The sequence below is a fragment of the Pinus tabuliformis genome, chromosome 6 (genome assembly GCF_031772625.1).
Source record: "Pinus tabuliformis cultivar Carrire ecotype Pingquan chromosome 6, CPIR1, whole genome shotgun sequence".
Lineage (NCBI taxonomy): Eukaryota > Viridiplantae > Streptophyta > Pinopsida > Pinales > Pinaceae > Pinus > Pinus tabuliformis.
In genome coordinates, this window is record NC_142292.1 from 886529821 (window position 1) to 886547092 (window position 17272).

The 17272-nt window shown below is 36.8% G+C and overlaps 1 protein-coding gene across 3 annotated transcripts in view; it reads right to left on the reverse strand.

The window, feature by feature from the left end:
• Nucleotides 1-17272, reverse strand: part of LOC149261751 (vacuolar protein sorting-associated protein, putative (DUF1162)) — a 528477-nt gene that overhangs the window by 56933 nt on the left and 454272 nt on the right. For all 3 annotated transcript variants that reach the window (XM_089422755.1, XM_089422751.1, XM_089422743.1), the window contains 4 exons: nt 12952-13034; nt 12627-12722; nt 12196-12318; nt 11857-11940 (listed from right to left, as the gene is read on the reverse strand). In XM_089422755.1, the coding sequence (XP_089278881.1) occupies nt 11857-11940; nt 12196-12318; nt 12627-12722; nt 12952-13034 (386 nt within the window). The remainder of the gene's footprint in view (nt 1-11856; nt 11941-12195; nt 12319-12626; nt 12723-12951; nt 13035-17272) is intronic.

Here is a 17272-nt window from a genome sequence, read left to right on the forward strand (position 1 = left end):
ACACAGTATATAGGCTTCTCAGCCAGGGCCAAAACCTCTCACCTCTTGAGAGGAAAACCCGATCAAAATTCTTCTTCTAGATCTTCAATTGATAAGTACCAAGACCTTGACACAAACCCTTGACTCTAGTATCCTCTCAAGAACCTTGTCACCAACCTTGATGCTCTGCCTCTTCCTTCCTTCGCCTTTCTTCTTGATCTAGAATTGCTCCTTTTCAGCTCCTTCTAGAGAAACTCGGTCTCTATCCTTTTTCGCTGCACCTTCACAACTTCCCTAGAGAATCTCAGTTTCTAGGTCTTTTATAGAGAAACTCAATCTCTACTTTGATTACCCAAAAGAGTCTTTCCTTTGCTGCCCCAGAAGAAACCCTTCTTCGTACTTCCCAAAAGATACTTCACTGCCCCGAAAGAAACTTTGTTGCCCTAACTTCACACTGCCCAAAAGATACTTCACTACCCTAGAAGAAGGTCACTTTCATTGGCATAGAAGAAACCCTAACTTCGCATTACCCAAAAGAATCCTTTCTTTCACTTCTATTCTCTTCCTTCTTCATAATATTGCCTTTCACCCTTTCTTTGCACTTCTTCAAGTTGAGTCCGAATTGTGTATCACAAAATGAGGTTGAGTTGGGCTATTTATACACTTCTTCACTTGACCTTTAGGCCAACTTGACAGCTAGATTTAGGCCAACTTTATCTAGCAACTTCTTCATCGTTTATAGGCAGACTTGAAGAGGTTATGTGACAAGTTCTTGGAGGATACTTTATGTAGACAATATTGACCTTTTACAAAGTGTAACATGACTTCATTTACATGAGAATGACTCTTACATTTTATGACTAGATGACAAATAAATCCTAAAGACTCTCAATGGGAGTCTTGACTCAAAAACAAAATCCTTGCTCATGAAACCCATGAAGCAAGTCAATAAAATAATTTCATTTTTCTTATTTACATCTCATTACATAAAATCATATTTACATGTCATTATGAAGACCAAACCTAGTTACTCTTTTCAACAGATACAAGGATAACCACCAAGTTGGACGAAGGGGCAAGAGTACAGACCAAGCCCATTCTTTCCGCTAAATCCCCCCACTAATCCATGCCTAGAAGTGTCCATGATAAGTAAGCAAAAATAGCCAATTACATAATGAAATCCATACCTTCAGGGTTGGAAGGCCCACCTTCAAACATATGATTATGACATATGGTGAGGGTGCATAATGGTTGGTTCAGGAGATAGTGGCAAATAGAGCTATCTTGTCACTATAAGGGGTTGCTGGCTGTTGGTTGTAGACAATGCAGGATAAAAGTTTCTCCTATGGGTGTCACCCACAAGTGGTGGGTAACAGGCCCTACTGCTGGTTGAGTATTCCAAGGACCAGTGTGCATGTGAGATCCTAGATGGCATGGGAGGCGATGACAGGTACAAAGTTATGAACGAGGTGATCTATTACAAAGACAAAATTTAGTTGGTACCTGGCTTCCAATTACGAGAGAAGATTATGTAGGTTGCACGTGATCACCCTCTAGCAGGACATCAAGAGTTCACAGAGACTTACAAGACCATCATAGAGCACTTCACCTAGAAGGGCCTCAAGGAGGATGTATTGAGGCACATTCGGGAGTGTGATACTTGCCAGAGGAATAAGGAGGAGCTGACACGCCTATCCATATTACTTCAGCCGCTCCCAATTCTTGAGGGTAAGTGGGAAAGCATGTCTATGGACTTTATCACGGGATTTCCAACAATGCAAGGATGGGATTGCATTTATGTAGTGGTTGACAAGCTAACCAAGTACGCCCAATTCTTCGCCATACCCTCTCGGTACTCAGCCTCACAAGTGGCCGAGTTGTTTTTCAGGGAGGTGTTCCAGCTACATGGTCTTCCCAAGACCATAGCTAGCAACAAAGATAGTAGGTTCATGGGAGGATTTTGGTAGGAGTTGTTCCACCTTGTGGGGTCTAAGCTCACACTTGGTACCAACTACCACCCACAAACGGATGGTTAAACCTAGATCGTGAACAAATGGTTGGAAGGGTACCTGTGTAATTATGTCACTCGGTAACACCATGCATGGGTGAAGTGGCTTCATCTGGGAGAGTATTGTTACAACACCGGCCACCACATGTCTATAGGTATGTCTCCATTTCATGTTTTGTATGGTTATGATGCCCTGACTTTTGCTGACATGGTTTTTGGCTATGTTGCACTGGCTATGGGGATGGGGAGGACGGAGGCACGAGTTTTTGGGACGGCTAGAGCGCACCCCCAAATTTTCAGGGGGCGACGAGTTGGGGATGGCAAGTGCGGCAAATAATTTTTATATTTAATAAAAAACTAAAATTAAAATAAAATTTAGTAATACAACATAAACATGAATCAAAATGATAAATTAAAATATAAAAATTAGAACTATTAGACTATTACTAATTTTGGAATTCAAATTACAAAATAAAATACTAAAATCTAAAGACTAATACTAACACTAATACTATCTAATCGTCATTGTGCATCACAAAAAACAAATCTTCATCATTGCCAAACTTAAGAAGTACTATTAGTCTGTTACAACCTACAATCTACTACTATCTACATAATCATTCTATGATGCATGATGAATCATTTCAAAATTTAAATAGCAGCTAAAGGATAAAAGTAAATAATAAAATTTAATAAAACTGTAAACATGAACAAGTCATTAAATTTTAAATATAAATCCCAAATTAAGAGTCTAGAAAACCATGGATTATAAATTTATAAATTATAGACTATAGTCCAAGAACCAAAATGGAAAAATAATATCATCACTAGTTTAGTTGCCAAATGGAAAAATCAAAATGTCTCAAGACAACAAAAAAGGAAGTATGCGTCAATATCCATAGTAGCATGAAGACTTGATGCTACTCAAACACTCATATCTTTTGCATCAAGTCTATCTGAAAATGCTTGAGCCTCACTATCTTCTCTCTTCCATCATCATCAATGCTTTGCAACTGTAGCTCAATGTCATCTGATAGTACATTAACCAATCCTGTATGGATAGATGGCCCATCATGCCCATCATCATCATCATCAATCTGTGAAGCATCCTCAGGATCTACATGCCACTGTGCTGCAGGTCCCTGTAAATACTCTGGTGTCTTCCTTGTAAGAAGGCGAAGACTGTTGTGCACATAAACTAGTTTCTCCGCTCTTTTAGAGGTAAGCTTATTCCTCTTAATAGAGTGGATAAAACTAAATGCAGACCAATTCCTTTCTGCAACTGAAGAACTAGTAACTTGACATAGTAAATGCATAGAAAGAGTGCGTACTTCTGGTGCCTTGTCCGCCTACATCCTCCACCATCCACTAGGACTTCTTTGTGCCAAACCCAACAAATCTTTCTTTGAGGCTCTAGAGAAAGTGGGGCTACTAAGCAAAGTAAAATCAAGAAACTGTTCTTGAAATATGATCGCTTTCTCTGGTGCATACATCTTTTCTATGGCATCAATAAAGCCTTGTTTCACTTCAGGGTCATCTATTGGTGAAACTCTACCTTCCCTCTCCACATACCACTTTGGATTAAGTGCATAAGCGGCCATATGAAGAGGTGTGTTTAACCTGTTCCATCTCTTTTCAATCAACCTTTGGAGTTCATTAAATAACCCCAAAGAGGGCTCCCTTTGACGAATGATGGACTTGATCTTTCCAATCATGCTATCAATTGACTCATATATTTCCCCAAGGCAAGGGGAATTTGAATCTGCATACCTGATTAGCTCCACTATTGGAGCAATGAAAGAGACAATGTATTTCACATCAACCCACCAATCATCATTCAACACCAACTTCCTTATTTTTTTCCCTGACCTGTTTTGGATTCCCCCCATGTAGACCACTCAAAACTTATAACAATGGCCTTTAGGGCATGTTGCACCTCTAGCATATGGTCAAGAAGGATATAGTAGGTGACATACCTTGTATATGCTGGTTTCAGGAATTCATTTTTTGCTTAAATTCTATAAATAGCTAGAGAGGCATGGTGGTTGCAAATGAACATTTGCACCTCTTGCATCCAAAATAATGCAGGTGATCCAATAAATTTTATCAATGTCTTTGAATGCATTATTTAAAGCATGCACACAACAAGGAGCCCAAAATAGATGCTTGTACTTACATTGAATCATCAACCCTGCAGGCCTACAAACTGGTGCAACATCTGTGATAACTTGAACTAGTTTGTAGGACCAATCTCCTCAATTGCTTCCCTTAATAACTCATACTGAAAGGTTGCATCCTTCCTCTTTCCAGTACAATCAATTGCCCTTAAGAAATATGGTCCATCGGAAAGGTGATAATGATGTTCAACAAAGGCCTTTGTTGAATATTTGTCCAACTATCCATGGTGATTGAACACCCATATTCAACCCATGATTTTTTAAGGCCTTCCATCACACCCTGCATCTTTTTTACCCCTATATCTAACAATGTTGGCCTCAATTTATTGTAACCAGGGGGCTGAAATGATGGACCAACAACAATGACTTTCTTCATCATCTCTTTGTACTGAGGGGGACGTGTGGCATTAAATGATATTCCATTGAAAAAGAAGAATTCAGCCACTTCATCATCTACCTCATTCATGCGTTGCACATTGAACCACTTTGCCACAACAACTTTACCTTTTTTACCTGAACTAGATTTACTGGAACCTGAACCCCCAAATAAATTAGTTGAATCTTTTTCATTGATTTCTCTTTGAGAGTGCTCTTCCTCTATGCTTAAAATATTTGGTTTTTTGAAGACAGTAGAGTTGTCCTCCATCTCTACAACGCCACCTGTGACAGTCATGTGAAGTTTGGTAAGTTTAATTCTCTTTTCCAATGGACAAGTGCATGCCTTTACTCCTCCAGGAAAGCCAATCTGTTTTGCAAATCTACTGCGCCCAAATCTGCTATGCAAATTTACTGATGTACTTCACTGGAAATGCTTCTCGGCTTTACCACTATCTGTTGGTACTGCTACTGGACAAAATGAACTTTCCTGCACTTTGCAACTAGAAAATCGAACCCCTGTCCAACAATTCGAATTGCCTGGCCAACCTTTGAGCAAACTTTGAAGAAATTCATTCAAACTCCCTCTGCACTGTGGAATTTCTTCCTCTTCATTTATGAGCCTCTGATTTGTCAAACTTGCTCTAATACCATGTGAAATTTTCCTTGAAATGCAACAACTAGAATTAATTTTTCTAACTGATTAAATTATGCAGTTTACTTTGTTACGGCAAAATAACGAATTAATCACACTGTAATTTCTTCACAATAAAAACGTTGCAGAAAATAAAATGCTGGAAATTGAGAAATATAGAGCACACACAAAAAATATGGTGCCATTATTTTTGGACAATTTTCCTTGGAAAAAACCCAATGTGGAAAAATCGGTGCCGCAAATGAGGGTTTTAATATTATGCAGTAGTGAAATTCTGAGTACAATTTGGATGCCCAAAACTAGCAATCCTCTACAAGATAATATGGCGACAAAAATTAGTGAGACAAATTTTGTCTCACCAACACTGATCCAACTCCACAACAGGCATAAACTGGGCTGCTCGAAAACCCTGTGTCAGTCTCTGCGCTGCTTCTGCGCAGGCCAAACTCGCATTGCCTAGAAGCTTCTCTGATCAAGATTTCTAATGCAACTCAGCCTTTGAGAATGACTCGCTAAACCTTTTAGAATTTCTTCCGGTCTCCAACAACTGAATCGATCCTCACTCCAACTGAATCAAACTCCTCCTCTCAAGCTGCATGCACAGTCCCTGTGCAACTTCACTGAGAAAAAATCGCCGTCTTATAAGAGATTCTTTGCAACGGGAATCTCCTCTAGATTCACTGTCTCTGCCTCTAACTAACTCTGCTTCCCCTCTGGCTCGAACTTCTCTTCCCTGCTCAGTTGTCGTTGCTAGATAGCTCAATCTGCCAAGGAAAATTGATCTCAACTGTGTCTAGCTTCAACCCCATCAACCTCCTCTTAATATCTCTCATTGTCAAACCAACGACCATGATTAAGTCCTCATCAACAGCTAATATCATCTCTGAGTTGATCCATGTGAGTTTCTAGAGAAATCTCACCTTTCTCAATTAACTTGTTAATTAATCACTTTTCCTAAGTTAGACTTAGGAAAAATTTAATTATTGATTAATTAACTTAATTGAGCCATATCTAGGTGTTTTCTCTTCAAGTTTTTTCTAAGATTTAGAGTTCATGTGTTTCTAAGCCTCTTTGACCAAAGTCGAGACTCGAACACCTTCCATACTTATTGAGATTCGACCTTTATGTAATAGTGCACAATAGACAGATCTCAGGCTTATAGTCATCAATTTTTGCTTCACAAGTATCTTCGGCCCTAAGGTGACTTCCTATAACCTAACAGAGGTATTCTTTTGAGATTTTCAGCCTTCTGAGGCTCCTTTTTCTTCTGAAATTGGATTCAACCTTTTCAAAGTCTAGGGTTTTAGGAATATTGAGATAGATAGCTCGGTATTCTTTTTAAACGGAGATAGAGTTCATTATTGTAATGTATTTTTATGAACTAGGGATTCATGAAACAAGTATGACTTTCTTTCTAGGGCAGCTCCTTCACCATAAGATATGATACCATGTTGATTTTTCAATAGTTCTCCAATTTGATAATTGTTTCTTATGATTCCTTCTTAGATTTATCTTCTCTTACATTCATTGTTCATCATAAGACAATTAAATAGAGAACTTCAACAATATAAATAAGATAAAGAGATAGCCACACAAGAGCACAAGGGTTTACCATCGGAAAACCCACATGGGGAAACCCAACAACCTTTTCAATAGAGAAATTTTCAATTCAACAGAGATACATCTTAGTCAATAACTAGGTCAAACTTGGTCCATCCTCCTAGTCAAGTCAACTGGCACAAGAAACATGCTCTTTTCTGCCCTAGGATAGAATTTCATCCTTCTTCCTCATTCATAAGCTCATCCCTGCAATTCCATTGCACCTCAGAAACTCAGCCTATCTGTCTCATAACCTTGCCTTGGGAATCTGCTTCTTTCTTGCCTTGGCATGCCCAAACATGAGAATATGCCTCAGAACATAAGCTTGTCCTTGCCTTGGAAACCTGGACTTCTTTAACAGAACCAAATTGTACGATGGAGGGATGTCGAATGCCTCATTTATATGGTAATCTAGCTATCCAAATGGGTGCAACTTACACTAGAACCGACTTGACTAGGAGGGGGCTGACATCATCTTTTGGAGACTTAAAATCAAATTTTACAAATTCAAATTGTCCTCTTTTTCAATTGACATAAGGACCATGTCTTTTAATATTTTTCTTTTTGACTCCAACATGAAGAACATGCTTACAAAATACTTTAAAGGCCAAAATATACATTATGAAGACCAACCATAGTTACAAAAGTTCAACAAATTGTTCCCAAGAAAACAAAATGTCTAAATCCTTGAGCAAAGTCTTACTTTATCATGGAAAATGAAGTGTAAAAACTTCTGGATAAACAGAAATATATATAGAAATAATTTATTAATAAAAGAATAGACAGATGATGATTGTTTTACAGTGGGCTGCCTAGCTTATATACCGCCATGGGCACCCTTTAGGAAAGGGCATGATCTTATGATCGTGCCCTTTCATCTAACTAAACCTAAAATTAAACAATAACCTAAAATTAACTAATTTTTTTACATAACATTGCCTTCCTCTCGAAAGAATGCTTTGTCCTCAAAGCATGCGCAACGACGGATGTTGTTGACAAAATGCTTCATTCTCCCAAGAAACGTCTTCTTTGGGAAGTCCTTCCACTTGAGCAGATATTCCAAGATAATCAATGTCACACACTGTAAAAGGTTTTGGATTAATCTCTCAATTTCCGTTTTTTGGAGATGTGGATATCGGTATGGCTTGATGTTGACAAGGTCTGACCCTGCTTTAACTTCTGTTCTACGCTCAATTTCCCTACTAGGCGGCATCTTCATAGGTAGGTCTTGAATCTCTGGTGATTCTTCTCTGGTCATATTTGCAGATAACATTTCTAATTGGTGACATTGTATTGCATAAGCAGGTGCTCTTCTTCGACTCAGCTTCATCATCTGAGATGATGATACAACATGATTTTCTGGTGCTTGGAATCCATGTAGTTTGTACTTCTGACCTCCCCATTTGAATTTTATAAATTGTACTTGATGGTTGGCTGCATAAGTACCTAAAGTTCGTAGCCATTGGATACCTAAGACTACATCTACTCCTCCTAACGGTATTGTGAAAAACGGAGACTCTAAACCGAAGTCTTGAATTTGCAATTTAACCTTATGACATTTTCCCACCTTTTCAATCTTCTTACCGTTAGCTATCATCACTTTCATGTTTGGTAAGGGAAATGAAAATATATTGAGTCTCTTTGCCATGGTTGTATCTAAAAAATTGTGTGTGCTTCCAGAGTCGATGAGAACCACTACGTTGTTCTTCTTTATGTGTCCTTTTAACTTTAAGGTCTGAGGTTGTGATATACCTGTCATGGCTGATAATGACACTTGCGGAATACTACCGTCATCTAATTCTGGTGAGAATTCTGCGGCGTCTTTTGTGTCTTCTACGTCATAATCTTCACTGTTTGAATCATTGGTTGCTTCACAATTATATAGGTTCTTTGGTTCTTTTCCTTTAGCACATCTATGTTTGGGGTCCCACTTCTCACCACAGCGTTTACATTTACCCTCTTTTATTCTTTGCATTTCCACATTCGATTTTTCATCTTCACGACGATGCGGTGGAACATATCTTGTATTATTTGAGTCCACATACTGGGGTATCCTTCGTCTTGCATAAGCCTTTTCCGCTGTTGACCAAAATATTGGTTCGGATTTCTTTTCGGCTGTTTTTGCTTTTTGTCTTGCTTCTTCTATAGATGTAATATCATGCATCTCAAGTTCTGCTTGTAAATGGGTTTTGAGTCCCGAGATGTATGACTGGATTAGACGAGATTCTGATAACCCAGGTACTCGTGTTACTAAGGTCTCCCATTCTTGAGTGTATTCATCGACACTTCCTTTTTGTCGTAGTTTGATGAGTTTTGAAAAGAACTCTTCTTCCTTTACACCTTGGAATCTTTTGAAGAATGCATCTTTAAATTTCCTCCAGCTAATGACATGTGTTGTCTTTTTCCACCACATATACCAGTTATATGCTTCTCCCTCCATTTTCATGGATGCATGTCTGAGCTTTTCGTCATCGTCAGTGATGTCATAGATCTCAAAGTATTCTTCTGCTTTATTTATCCATGCAACATTGTTTTTTTCGTTTCCATCGAATTTAGGCATCTCGACCATTGCCCTTCGCTGGTATGTTTCCACTGGTTGAGCGAAAAAAGGGTGTTGATTGGTAAAGTTATCCCAGAGTTGCTTGTTTGTAAAGATTGTGTTACTTGCTTCTTGGTGGGGTGTCGCTGATTTTTTTGGGGATTCAACCTTGTCATGAGAGTCTATGGACTTAGTTGAATCCGACGAGACGTGTTCTTGATTCTCTTCACCTTCTTTCAGTAGTTGTTCGGGCGTACAATTCGACCTTTTACACAGAACTTTTAGCATTGTTAAGACCTCTTTGAAGTTTACTTCTGTTTGGACATGTTGACTTTCCATTTTTATCTCTATTCGATTTGTCGTATCTTCAAGATTTTTGATTTTGTCTGCTTGCTCTCCCAGCTTGCTCTCGACTTCATTTAATCTTTTACTGACCTCGTCGTGGTTGTTATTTATCCTTTGCTCTACATCCAACAACCTTTTTTGGAAATCCGCCATTGTCATTGTCGACATTGAGCGGGTTTGCGGAGGCGTGTATTTATTTGCCAGCTAAAATATTTTTCCTTCCCTTCTTTTTTTATTTTTATTTTTATTTTTAAATAATTAAATTAAATTAATTTAATAATTTAATTTAATTAATTATTATATATATATATTTTTAAATTAAATTAAATTACTTTAATAATTTAATTAATATTTTTTTAAATTAAATTAAATTAATTTAATTACTATTTTTTTTTAATTATAAATTATAATAATTATAATTTATAATTATTAATTATTATATATATATATATATATATATATAAAATTTAAAGTTATAAATTATATAACTTTTAATTAAATTATATATGTAATATATATAATTAAAATATAATATATATATATAACCAAATCACGTTATAATTATAATATATATATATAGTATATAATATATAACTATATAATATAGTTTATTATAACTATATATATAACGAAAAGGTAATATTGAACTTTACCGCTATTTAATGTAATGAAACGCTGTTTAATTGAAACCACAGGCACGTTCTGTGACTTTTCAAACCCCTTCTTCGAGCGGACAGGAATAATAACTCAGAAAATGAAATGCGAACCTCAGTGCTGTCACCGCAGAAAAAAGAACGCCGGAATTTCAGTGTTTATCACCGCAGGTTAAGTCACACGGACCCGCAGAGATTATTCGACGTAGTCGCAGGCAATCGCTTTGGGTGAGTAGAGTGTCGATGATGGATGGCGGAGCTGGGGCGAAGTGATGGGGACGGGAATAAACCGATGCCTCCCTCTTTTCTCTTAAACCCCTCGTGAACTTTAATGCCTTTCTACAGCGGGCTTGAGAAGGACCGAATAGAATATTCGACAATGCCAGCAAAGATGTAAATTTGACTCTTTATGTGAGACGGAAAGTAAGTTAAGTAAGTTTTATGGATAAGTTTTATGTTGTTGGGAGCACTTTAAATAATTTCTACGCGGATACCATGCCCGACGTTAGTGTGAAACGTATGGCATACAAGGCCCCAGGCTTTAACAAATTTGGAGGCGATGCGGAAGAAGGTGAAATTTGCAGCAGATTGCGGCACGTGCAGAGGACTGTGGACGGGGTTTGCGGTGGATTGAAGGGTGATTCGTACAGTGAAGTATGACAGAACAACGGTGGTTTGACTGTGTATATGGACGTGGACAGGGCAGAATGAAACTAGCAGTAAGCACAGACAACAGACTGTACGAGGGGCGAACAAGAGCTGTAGCAGCGGTTGGCTCTGATACCAGATGAAGTGTAAAAACTTCTGGATAAACAGAAATATATATAGAAATAATTTATTAATAAAAGAATAGACAGATGATGATTGTTTTACAGTGGGCTGCCTGGCTTATATACTGCCATGGGCACCCTTTAGGAAAGGGCATGATCTTATGATCGTGCCCTTTCATCTAACTAAACCTAAAATTAAACAATAACCTAAAATTAACTAATTTTTTTACATAACAGAAAATTTTCCTATTTTCAGTGTAGCATGTGTATTTCACATAAATCACCCATAGATATGAGAATAAATCATGAGCACTGACAAATTATTATATGGGAATAGAGAATCACGTCATGAAATAAGCCATCTGTAGCATACATAAATACACATAAGCTAATAATAATAAACAATATTGAATAACCAAAGTCTAACCACATGTTTATTCATATGACCATTCAATGTATACTTACGCACAACATTGCATGCTATTGTAAGGATCTCTCATATTATATATTCAATACATATTATTCATTGCTTATGGAATTTCTCACTGTTGTCCTATTTATTTTGGGTAATCATTATATGAACTACTTTGGGAATAGAGAATCATGTCACAGAATAAGTCATCAATCTAGACTAGCTCATGCCATTACCATTTATCACAAACTACCAACCAGATATTTCTATAAAGCTATCCATCATGTCAAACAAACAGAGAAAACACATGACTAAATATCCCTTTGGTGAATAGTTTTTCGTACCTGATCATCAACTACTTTAACTCTTAAATAGCTTTGCTTAAACAAAGCATCTAACATTGCCTGTAGATATCCTTCAATGTATAACTGCAAGAATCAATCCAATAAATTGACTCATTAAACATATGATCTTTGAAAGATGAAAAAGCCTATGATGCTTATGCTACATGTATGGCAATAGTCTAACTTAAGAAACAATAGAATTGCTATCGATGCTGCTGGTAACCCATGACATTATCATCTATTCTGGGACACAATATCTCAAACCATGTCCTCGATTCCTAATGAAATTGGGTGCTCAACAAATAATTACGGAACGAATGACACAAAAATTAGGCATACCTCATCCATGTCAGCACTGTGTTCAAGCTTAATTTGATAAGTATAGCCACCCTTAACAGCAGCTGTACCTAATACTGACGGTTCCATAGCTAGTTTTAAAATGCCACGATAGAAACCATGCACCTTCAGTTGCAGGATACACAAGGCCCAGTGGTTCAGACTAATGACATTTTAGAAAGAAATGAAACATGTGCTGCGTGCCACTCTTATATATGTAGATTCATGGAATTTTCCAATAGATCTGGTAAAATAACCTTCTAGTAAAACTGAAATTCTTTAACAGAATTCGTAATTTGCAATCCTTACACGTATAAATAGGGCATTGAGAGATATCTTTACTTATATATACTATGATAAAACAATACTTGCACAAGGACACAGATTGAGGATTATTTATTACGGCAATTAGATTAATTAATCAAACGACATACCATTCCATTAAAACCACTTGTTTCGGCCCCCTTCATGACATTATCTGAGACTTCTCTTACTGCTTCAAATAAGACATTTGACCCAGCTGTCTTTATCTGTAATCAATAAAAATAATGTTCTAAGCGGAAGATTTATGCTGGGATTATGTTCTAGCCATATAATGATGATAAATATGTTTTTTAGTCATGGACATCCTATCCCTTCCATTGTATTTCTTGACATTTCAAACAAGCTGAAATGAATTTTTATGCATAAAGAAAACAATGCCCAACTTCCTTTCAGAAGCAGATGAACAGATATTTTAGGCCATGAATAGATAATTACCGTATGTCCCAGATCTCCAAGATAGCGGTTTGTTCCAGAGAATTCTTTATTCCCAATGCCTTTCCTGACCAGATTAAACATGCCTGCAATAAAAGTATTTCAACATGTTAGATTCAAGGTTTCTTCTCTTATTATTACTAAGTTAACTGTATATAGATCTGGATATGGTGGAGAAATGGGAAGTGTGTATTAAAAAAATAATAATTTAAATTTTTTATTTTTAAAATGTAGATATTTTGATCTTCACAAATTTCCAAACTGATTGGAGATTCTTTATGTTGTTTTTCCATGATACTAGAATCTAGGATAGAATCTTAAGTCACTGATGCTACCAATCCAAATATCACAACAAGACTCCTTTGCACAGCGAAACAATATACAACAGTAAATCTACTAGTGCACAAAATATACACAACTTTTTACAAATTTATACAACAACCCAACTTCGTTATATTAATCAAACTGATAATACAACAACCTAGGGATCTCATACCAAGGATAATGACCCTCATATATCCACTAGTACAAGAATACGAGAACAAGATAGATTGATCATCTAGCTGATGTTGTGCACCATCACGACTTCTCAATCCTATTCTGAGCACTGCGGGTCCTTCGCTTCCGGTATACAACATTGCTTATATCAATGCACCAACTCTTTTAGGCCACTGAACTCAGCTCTCCAATCTGCCCTCTAGTTCATCATAAGTTCATCTACAACCAACACATCTTCAAGCTCACTAGTTGCTCCTTAGTCCTTCAAGGCCACAACACTTTGAGTCTTCTTGCTCACTGCTGCTCCTTAGCTACTTAGGGACTTGTTGCACTCATATTTGTTAAAATTCCAAGGAAGTAGAAGTACAAATTTTTTCAACAGGATCAGATCATCTATCAACAATCTTATGTGTCATTATAAACCCATTCTGCAAGTTATGTAATGTAAATGATCCTAGTAAGACCTTGAGTGTATGTAACAACCTAGGTAAGCCTATTATTTTGGCAAAAAGTTTCATCCTAGGAGGTTTTTCGTCTCACTGATTCATGTGTGTTTCTAAACACAGATGGTCGGCAGAGTTTTTCCCTCCAGCCTCACCCCAAAGCTAGGGTGGAATTCTTCGTCAAAGTCTTAGGTGAATCCTAGTGTTCTAGTCGAGTCTTATGTAAAAGTGATTTGGGAATAATTTAAGCTAGTTGGCTAAATTATTTTATTACAAATCACTTGGTCTACTAGATCATGTTGTGTCGCAGAATTGGGTATGTGTCTTGAGGGTCTAAGCCAAATGTGTATTCCCCCTTTGAGGGTTGTAAATGTAAACATCTTATGTAAATGAGGGTGGAAAAAATATTAAATCCCCTCATGTGAAAATTAATTAATTTTTCTGGCAAAAAATTAAATAAATCCTAAGCCAGAAAATTAATTAATTAGAGTCAAATTAAATTGTCTTAGGAAAATTAATTCTCCAAGTGGAAAAATTCGTGGGTCTTAAAAGAAGTAATTTTTGAAGGTCCTCCACCAAGGGAATATTGTATATTTCAAGAAAATTTGGACCCTTGGACCTTGGTGGTTAAGTCAAAGTCAAATTTTTGAGGAAATTAGCTCAAAATAATTAATTTTGAGCTAATAAAAATGGAGTTAAATGAGAAATTCGAAAATTCCTCAAAAATAAAAATTCAATGGCTAAGATTAAAAGATCTTCAAGAGTTTATCAACGGCCAAGATTATTTTGACAAGGATCAAAGAAACTAGCGGTTATTTTCCACAAGGAGGATTTAGCTATAAATTAGAGTCATATGAGTCTCTAGCAAAATGATCTCTGGCTAGAAAATCATTGTTAAAGCTTTCATGTAAAGTATTGTCCCGTTGGGCACTATTTTTCTATCATAATAAAGACTTTGGAGTGCAATTTCAAGGTGTTCCATGTTCACGATTTGTGGTATGCACTGATTACGGGCTTTCCTATGTTGTGTTGAATATTGGTAATATCTGTTTTCATTAAATGGAGATAAAATCATGTTATTAATAGTTTGGGTTAATCTTAGGTGGTTTGATTCTCCATATGATTAACCAATTGTCTTGAGATAAATACATAGTGTTTGCAGGTATTCAGTCCTTGGTCTCCAAGTTCACAAAGTTGGGCAGGAATTATTTTGCTTTGATCACAAATATTTGTATGGTGGATTTAATCTTCGCTAAGATTATAGTGTGCATTGAGTTTCTAAAGTATTTTTAGCCATTCATCAAAGAAAAAACTCCATAAAAAAGAAAAAAAAACAATGTTCCACCAAGGTTTCGGGATAAGGGGGCGAGGGAGCAAGGGGGCGCGGGAGCGGCCCATGCAAAAGCTCCCTACCATTTTTTAGGAAAAGTGGGGGAGCGTCAGGGTCTTAAAAATTTATAAATATAAAATATAATTTATTAATTGAGTCCACTATGACAATTTGGTTTGAATTGAAAAGTTGCAAAGCATGATCATTGATATGGATTCCTAGAGCAAGAAAGCAATGAATTTGAAAATTTACACAATCCTTCTTAGAAGAAAACTTAAACAAAGAGAGAACTGTCCTTATAAGAAAACTTAAACATAGAGAGAACTCAGAACTATAGTGGATTATGTATAAAGATTTTGAGAAACTAGACTTCTAAGTTCTTGACATATTAGTTAGGTAGGCCGTAGATTTTCAACTGATAATATTAATATATGAATAGCCTATTTGGCAATGCTTCCATAGGACTAGCCCATAGGTCTGATATACCTTCACAATTCTGTTTTAGATACTGCTAACCTAGAGAAAAAGTCTAAAAGAAATCATTTTTGGAACTTGGACTATACGGAACCTGGATGCTTTTTCCACAGGTAAAGACCATAGGCCTAATATAGTAATAGGCTGACTGTCTATTGTTTATTCAGTTCCCAGGTAACCATTGCAACAACGATAACCTTGTGCCATAGATTTTTCCATCGGCAATCTCATGCAAAAAATGGTAGACACGTAAGTGGAAGTTACTCTCTTCTTTTCATGTTGTTAGACTGCTTAGTTAGTTTCCATTTTACAGATCCTGCTGGTTTTTTCCTTTGAGCGAATGTATATTTTGAACCCTTTAAGTTCTCATGGGATCAAAATTAGATGTCAGGGTAGAATTTTGAGAAATCATATAGGAAAGTAGTTGGGTGGCTAGTGGAATATTAACATTCTGTATTTTAATTAGGTCTTATTATATCAACAATATTATATTTCAGTCAGTTCTCATCAACACAATGCATGGTATTCAAGGAGGCAGTCTTTTAAGTTTTTACAAGTCGGATTTTTCACCCATACTTGTGGTTAATTGGTTCCTGGAAACAAAAAAGTCAGATCCACTTTTCAGAACATGTGACAGTAGGCTCTTTTCCTAAACCTACTATCACCATGAACGGGGAGAGCCCATATTGAACCGATTCAAGGTCTTGGTTTTCCAAGCTTGCACTTTCAACAAATTGTATTAATTCACTGACTTTTTTTAGGTAATTTACCTTTTGTATAAAATTCCTAATACAATCAATAATGATACAAGCACTGTTTATTAAAATTCGAACAATGAAATCCAACGCTATGAGTGGAGCGCTCAGCGAACTTGCAAAGGCTGTGAGTGTGTTGTTCATGGTTCAGGGTGCCGTTTTTATAACATGAAACAACGATTTTCCAAAACCCTAAATGTTAATTAACTCTTAATTAAAGATTAAGTTCAGCGTTTAGTTAATTAAATGGTTTTTAATGCATTAAAGGTGTGCCACGTCCCCCCTTGTCCCCCTACGCCCCCTCTCCCACCCCCCCCCTTGTCCCCTCTCGTCCCCCCACACCCCCCCACGTTCCCCTTTTCAGAAACGCCCCCTCAGGGAAGGGAAACGTTTCCCTGGCACGTCCCCCTGAGTTTCCTCCATTTTGGGAGCATGGGGAAACATCCCCTACTCGTCCCCAAGTCCCCGGAGCGTGGGGGAGCAAGGAAACTAGACCCCTAGGGGGGGGGGGGGGCGAGTCCCTGTGGAACATTGAAAAAAATTCTCAAAATTTTTATTTCAAAACTGTAGTATATTTGTAAATTTTGTGAATAGATTTGTTTATTAAATTTGTAAATTGTTTTTGCTAATTGGGGTTTTGTGTTTCTTGAGATTTTGTATATATTTGTGGTTTTGAAATTTATAAATTTATTTTTTTATTGGGTATTTGAGTTTCTATTCTAAATTTGTTTCAGGGTTGAGGAAGAAATTGGCATTGGAGGCCTCAAAAACCCTAGACATCTAATGCTTTCAGTTAATTTTTGTAGGTTGTTTATTTTCAAATC